We start from the raw sequence: 7679 nt of genomic DNA, 5'->3' as shown, positions 1-7679 counted from the left end.
ATGCTCCCTGCTCCTCTCCCTCTTCTCTCTCTCTCTTTTTCTCCCTCTTTCCCTCTCTCTCTCTCCTCTTTGAAAATTGAATAAAGTCTTTTAAAAAAAGTTAAAAAAATAATAATAATACAGAGGAAAACAACAACAGATGTTTGACCTAGATTCCCATTAGCTGGAAATTCATGTTGGGTGCAAGTTTTCATTGATCACAAGTTACTTTTGGGTTTTTTTGCAAAAAATATTTATTGAATGCATCTTATTGAGCTGACACTGCCCTAGGCACATTTATAGGTCATTCATTAATCCTCACAACAGCCCTGTGAGGTAGGAATTGGCCATGTTTTATAGAGTTCTTAATAGGTAGAAGATTATTGCTTGATATACTTCTATTTGCCACATGTTTTCATGGGCTAGAAGTTCTTATTAGCTGGTGATTCATTGGTCAAGAGCTCTTGTTGACCAGGAGTTCTGATAGGTTGCTCTAAGATTCAAATCATCAAAAATACTGGAACTTTTCCCCCACAGGAGTGATGGGGTAAGTGAGATAAAAGTGGAGGAAGGAGAGTCATGATCTCTCCCTTTCAAGCACCATTTGAGTTTGCTTTGGTTACCCATGGGAGGTGTGTGGGGGGGAACAGTGGGAGAGGAGAGAAAGTGGTTATAAGTCTTCTCGCTTCTTCAGGATGAGCTTCCTCACAAGTGCTGTGATCTGGGGTCTGATCTCCTCCACCGACACAGTTGGGTCCCAAGCCCCTACCACCTTTCCATCTGGGGCCACTAGGTACTTCCAGAAGTTCCAAGTGGGCTCCTTTCCAGAAGTTTCTAGAGAAAAAGGAAGGAGAGCATAGTGTACTTTCCTGTGTACCCTCTCCGGGAATTCCACTATCAGTGTCCATTCTTCCCTTAAAGCAGCGGTTCTATTAGTTAGAGTTAACTGGAGAGTTTTTAAAATCCTGATGCTCAGTCCTCTCCGTCTCACAAACCATTTAAATCAGAATCTCTGGGGGTAAGACTCGGGCATCAGTATTGTTCAGTAACTCCCCAGAAGATTCTAATGTGGTGTCAATGTTGAGAACTACTGCTCTAGGATTCTGTGAAGTGCTTGATAAAGCAGTATCAGAGCTTCCTTTATTAAAAACCTCAAACTACTGAGTAGTCTACACCTTATTTTCAAATAAAATCTAAGTGGTTTCCAAATGTTAGTTCATGGACTGGTTGCATCTGAACCATGGTTGTGGTGGTTCAGGGCGCTTCAAATAAGCAGATTCTTGGGCCCTGGCTTCAGTAGGTTACAAACTAATGTATTTTTAACAGCTCCCTGGGTGCTTCCAAAGTGGGGCCAGGTTTGACCTATAACTATGGTAACTGGGAAGGAACTAATAAAAACACACAGGGGAAAAAAAGCAAATATTAGGATTGACCCACAGGGCAAAATTCCAATCTGCCTCAGTAAGGGACCTTTTGTTTGCTACACTGTTGTTTCTCGTTCACTTCTCCAGGTGAATGTGTTGGTGGGGTGTGTGTGTGAGAGATATAAAGGTGACCAGAAGCAGGGAGTGGGAGAAGGCAAAACATGGAGCCCCAAAGAAGGAAAGAAGCCCCAGGAGGAGGAAACAGGACCATAATGACAAGTGTGGCCCATGACCCAATTTTGTGGCGTTGAGGCTTCTGGCTGGAGAAGGGATCTATTTCTAAATATTGACATCTGGTATTTTAGCTCAGGTTTCTCTCCTGTGGCCTATGGACTTTGACTCTAAGGACAGGAGATGCCTATCAGCCTTCCCCTGGCATGCGGCATCTCCTCTCTGTCTCTACCTCAGTTGCTCCATCCAAAGTCCAAGTAATTTATATTGACTGAAATCTGAGAGCCTACTCTCCTTCCAGGAACCCCTGCATATGAAAACTGGATCCCAGAGATGTCTGCAAGAGTGACTCTGGGGGACTACTGATATTCTTAGGTGAAGATATTCTTAGGAAACCCCTCAGCTCATCCTTAAAGATTGGTGCTGGCACAGACCATAAGCCCATCTGGCAAGGGTCTGGAAAGTGGATTCTGCTGCCCAGGGAGCCTTGGCCTCGGCCAGCTGAGGGAAGGTGAGAGGAAGGATCAGGACTTACGGATCAGATACTTGAAAGCTGGGTGGGCACCACTGCCAGTCACTGCAACCTTGCTAAACATGGGGAAAGAGACACTATAGGTGCGGCGGGCAAAATTCTCAATCTCCTTGTTGCTGTCAGGCTCCTGTTGGCCAAACTGGTTGCAGGGGAAGGCAAGCACGTTGAAGTGGTGGGGCCCCAGGTCCCGCTGTAGTTGCTGCAGGGCCCGGTAGTGCTGGTCTGTGAAGCCACACTCACTAGCCACGTTCACCACCAGGGACACCTGAGTGGCAAAGACAAAACCCAGACATGCACAAACCAGTGAAGAAGCATGCATTTATACATGCCCTGACATGCCCACATGTGAGAATCTCCCCAACAATTAATGCTATCTCTCATACATACAAAAACACGACGTACACACGTAAATGTGAGTGCAGTATTTTCACATATACACAAACACATGCACACAGGCACAAATGAAATCAAACACACAGGGCTTACAGATATGTGTACATACACATACATGAACATTCATGAGAATAAGCACACAATATTCACAAATTGGTATACATATGCTGCACAGTATATAAGATACATTAGCACACATCACTCATGCCCACAAACACAGCACCGAGAGAGGCATACACACTGGGGAGCTCACATCAAGAAGGGATGTGGGGGAGTAGAAAGGTAGACCTGGGTTCAATTTCTGGCTCAATCAGCTAGCATTCATCATTGTAGATGTCTGAATACAAGTCAGTCTCCCTTATGAAATGTGAACCCATGGAAGGCATGGCTACTTCACTCCAGAGCCTGACGTGTGGAAAAGTCTCAGAAAGTGCCTACTGAATGAATAAGTGCGCACACATACACAATCACAAGTGCAAATAAATAGACATACATGGGTTTTCTTCTTAAAAGGACCCCAAGGTCCCTAGGGCAATCCCTTTTTGCCTGCCCTTCTCCCTCCAGTAAACAGATACCACTTTCTTCTATCACTAGACTCACCCTTAAATTTATTATGGCCTTATAATAAATTTACTAATTTATATACATTTTCTCTGGCCAGTTGGCTCAGCAGTAGAGCATCGGCCTGGCATGTGGAAGTTCCAGGTTTGACTCCTGGTCAGGGCACACAGGAGAAGCAACCATCTGCACCCCCCCCCCCACCCTCCTGAAGCCATGGCTTGAATGGTTTGAGCAAGTTGGCCCCAGGCACTGAAGATGGCTCCATGGCCTTGTCTCAGGTGCTGAAATAGCTTGGTTGCTGAGCAACAGAGCAGCAGCCCCAGATGGGCAGAGCATCACCCTGTAGGGGGGCTTGCAGGTGGATCCTGGCCAGGGCACATGTGGGAGTCTTTCTCTCTGCCTCCTGCCTCCCTGCCTCTTACTTAATAATAATAAAAAGAAATTTATATACATTTATTTAGCGCCTTTAGGTGACAAATATAAAGCTGGCTGATGGAACTTGATTATAATACTGCAATTAGAATTCTGGCACCAATGCAATGTTTTTAGCTTCTAATTATATATTTTTAAAGGATTTAAAATTTTTTTATTTATTGAATTTTAGAGAGAGGAGAGAGAGAAAGAAAGGGGAGGGGTGGAGGAGCAGGAAACATCAACTCATAGTAGTTCATTTTCATATGTGCCTTGACTGGGGTTTCAAACTGGCGACCTTAGCATTCCAGGCTGACTCTTTATCAACTGCACCACCACAGGTCAAGCTAGGATTTTAAATCTTACCTTGTGTATGGACTGCCCAGCCCTATCTTTCTGGCCACCTTTTTAGAAGAGCCAGGTTTATACCAGCTGCCCCCATAGAGGGGGCCATCTCCCAGGGGCAGTTGGGCACGCATAGGCACAAACTGCTCAGGTTAGACATTTTGGGTTGGATATTACTTGTTGTTAGGGGGCTATTCTGTTCACTGTAGGATGCTTAGCAGCATCCTTGGCCTTTACTCACTAGATGCCTAGTCCTGACAATCAAAAATGTCTCCACACATTGCTAAATATCCCCTGGGGGAGCAAAATTATCTTCAGTTGAGAACCACTGAGCTGTAACTCCTTCATCCTGCTTCCATCAGATGAGAGTGGTCCATTTGCTGGGGCCACAGGCTGTTAGAACACCGCCTCCATTTGCATCTGCATATGCCATATTCTGTCTGCGGTAGTGAGAAACTGGGATCCTTAGCTTCATTCCCTAGTCAGGGGTCTTCCTCTTTCTGTTCTGCCTGATACCTGGGCATTGAGAGCATTAAAAATTGCTTATTTTTAACCTGCATCTTGTGTGTTTGCCCACTCTTTTGGAAGGAAGAAAATCCTGCGTCTACTAGTTTCATGCCTGAAACCAAAAAGCTTATCCTTAAAGTGACCCAAACAGACACACCCAAATACATATAGTTTGTGTAGCAAGCAAATAAACAAGTCATTCACACACATACACACACTACACTTGGGCCTACAAGTACATCACCTCACACTGCAGGAAGCACATTCCTAAATGGCTACCCATTCATTCATTCATACTCAATGCTGATCTAAATGACTGTCTTCTCAGTTAGCCTGAAGTCATAAATCATAGTCTTGCTCATGACTATATCTCCAGGGCTGCACCCCGTGCCAAACATATAGTGGAAGGCAGTAAACTTTTTAATTTAAAAAAATTATGATAAAATATACAATAATGAGCTAGTAACTATTCTGCTCACAAAAATTGCCCAACTGACAGACCTAGCTTGTAGTTAATTCAGCATCATTTACAGCAGGGGTCCCCAAACTACGGCCTGTGGGGGCCACATGCGGCCCCCTGAGGCCATTTATCCGGCTCCCGCCATACTTCCAGAAGGGGCACCTCTTTCACTGGTGGTCAGTGAGAGGAGCACATTGACCATCTCATTAGCCAAAAGCAGGCCTATAGTGCCCATTGAAATACTGGTCAGTTTGTTGATTTAAATTGTTTTTTATTTTAAATATTGTATTTGTTCCCGTTTTGTTTTTTTTACTTTAAAATAAGATATGTGCAGTGTGCATAGGGATTTGTTCATAGTTTTTTTTTATAGTCTGGCCCTCCAACAGTCTGAGGGACAGTGAACTGGCTCCCTGTGTAAAAACTTTGGGGACCCCTGATTTACAGCTTTCCTGGACTATTGCTGGTTTCCTTCTATACCTGGTGTTTAAGGACATTGGCTCTGGAGTTAGTCTCCCTGGGTTCAAATTCTAACTCTACTGCTTAGCAGTTGTGTGACTTTTTTCTTCTTCAGTTTCTTTCTGATTGATTTCTTGGCCTCTCACTCCCATGCATTTACCAATGACCCAGAGTAGTGGTTTTCAACTGCCCGTCAACATCAGGGTGGTTAACTCTTTTGCAGACTGGCACAAAACTTCTGGCAGACCAGTGGTTGAAAACCACTGACCTAGAGTATTAAAACACAGAATTCTGAGATTACTTCTCTAGGTCATTTTTCTCCAGGATTTCTGATCCTTGCATCCTAAATGTCTTCTTATTTCTGAAAATAAATAGACTTTGTTCTATTCTTGTCATAGCACTTATTACTACTAGGAGTTACCTTTTTTGTTTTTCTGTTCCTTTTTTCTTTTCTCTCTTCTCTTCACCTTATATAAATAAGCTCTATTAAAGTGGAAACTTGTCTGTTTTGTTCATCACTGTATCCCCAGTGCTGGCCTAGTACTTAGTATACAGCAGTTGTTCAATAAGAAATGGTGAATTAATGAGTAAGCAGAGCTTGTCAGGTGGTAAACTGGGGCTCTGTGGACAGTTGTACTGGGGGAAGAAGAGGCCTGGGTGGGAATGGACCTTGTTCTTATTGGCTCTTTGCTCTGAGTTCTGGATGCAGCTCCGGCTGGGGCCCATCAAACACTGTACAGAGCATTCTACCACGTGTTCCACAATGTCATCTAATTTAAAACTCACAATACTTTGGGAGACAATCAGGACAAAGATTACTGCCACTAGAATTTAAAGGCTTAGAGAGTACTTTGTTCACTAAAGATGGCCTTGCTCCCTGGAGAAAAATGCTGACAGCCATTTCTTTGTGGTCCATCCACTGGACAGTGAGCCACCTGTTCATTAGAGACCAACTCCCCGTCCTTCTCACACTACAGCCTCACTTGAGAAGTGGACTTAGAGGACTCTTCATTCCACATGGGGCAACATCTAGGCCTCTTACTATAGTGTTCAAGGCCCCTCTTGGTGCCTCCTTACCCTCTTCAGCCTCATCTTCCACCACTCTCAGCCTCACGCTTTATACTCCTTCAAACACGATTGTTTGAAGCCACCACCCCCAACCCCACCTCTCCATCCCACTTTTTGCTGTTTGCAACAGAGCCTTGACATGGACAGTTCTCTGCCTGAAATGTTCTTCTTAGTCTTGCTAAAACCCACTTTTGTTTCAGACTCACCCCACACACTTCCTCTCTGAAGTCCTCTCTGAGCTGAGATGCCCTCTTGGTAAGGAGTTAGCCTGGATGGCTCTTATATTTCACCATCAGCTGCCATCTTAGGAGTTGGCCTAGAGCAGACCAAAGGTGGATGAGTGGTTCTCCTCCAGGCTCTGTGCTTTAGAGTACTGTGGGTCCCCGTACAAGTATCTCCCTCTCTGGGCCTTAGTGTCCTCCGTGGAGAATGATCTGGGTTAGGTACCCGTGCACTCCCTTTCTTTTCCACAATGTTCTCGTTGGACTCAGTATCATCAACTCCCTCAGTGCAGACACGGAAACTGGGGATCGGAGAGACAAAGGCCGCAAGATGCTAGGGTTACTTTTTCCACACTTGCGCGACAAAGGCTGAGCCGAGGTATCCAGCCTCTGGGAGGGGTCCGGACCCACTGCGCATAGTCGCAGTCAGTGATATCAGAGTCGGTTGCCTGTGAGAGTTTCGGATTTTCCTGCTAGCTAGGGCCCTGCCACGTAGTCGCAGGACAGACCCTGAGCAGGATCCGCGGGCGCCACGCCCTCGGAGGAATGCCGGGGTGGGGGCGGGGATCCAGGTCTGGGTCGCCGGGTGGTGGAAGCCCCCTCGGAGCCACACCCGGCAGGCTCCCGGGCCGCGGGACGCCCCCATCAGGCCCTGCAGGAGCAGCACCGAGGCCCCGCGAGCGTACACTCACCGAACCACGGTACTTCTCCAGCGACACCAACTTGCCCCGGATGTTGACAGCTTTGAAGTCGTAGAAGTCCTGCTCCCGCTGTGAGCAAGCCACGACCACCAGGAGCAGCCACGCCGCCAACAGTGCAGCCTCCATGACTTACTCCCACGGTGGCTGCGTTGCGAGGGCAAGGACTGGGCGGGGGGGGGACCCGGCGTGGGGGGCGGGAGGAGGCGGCCCGGCGCCACCCGGCCTGCGGGGCGGGACGCGCCCCCTTCTCGTTCTCGTTCTCGTTCTCTTCCGTGAGTGGTGGGGAGTCAGGCTCTGGACCTCAGTTTCCCCATCCTTATTACGGGAGTGTTGGACTCCGCGCGCCTTCCTAGATCTCAAAGCCACAAATCCAAATTCTCTCTTGTTCTAGGATGCAGAGACTTGGTAGAGAAAGGAGGTGAAAATCTGGATCGGAAAGCTAGCTTCTGA

The 7679-nt window shown here is 46.6% G+C and overlaps 1 protein-coding gene across 1 annotated transcript; it reads right to left on the bottom strand.

Moving 5' to 3' along the window:
* Positions 1-218: 218 nt before the first annotated feature.
* Positions 219-7400, bottom strand: GPX7 (glutathione peroxidase 7). Its single transcript, XM_066372172.1, has 3 exons — positions 7221-7400; positions 2110-2371; positions 219-813 (listed from the first exon to the last, which is right to left on the bottom strand). The coding sequence occupies exons 1-3, from the start codon at positions 7353-7355 to the stop codon at positions 650-652; spliced, it is 561 nt and encodes a 186-aa protein (XP_066228269.1). The 5' UTR covers positions 7356-7400; the 3' UTR covers positions 219-649.
* Between the last annotated feature and the right edge of the window lie 279 nt (positions 7401-7679).

This window comes from Saccopteryx leptura, chromosome 3 (genome assembly GCF_036850995.1).
Source record: "Saccopteryx leptura isolate mSacLep1 chromosome 3, mSacLep1_pri_phased_curated, whole genome shotgun sequence".
Taxonomy (NCBI): Eukaryota; Metazoa; Chordata; class Mammalia; order Chiroptera; family Emballonuridae; genus Saccopteryx; species Saccopteryx leptura.
This window is presented reverse-complemented; position numbering and strand designations above follow the sequence as displayed.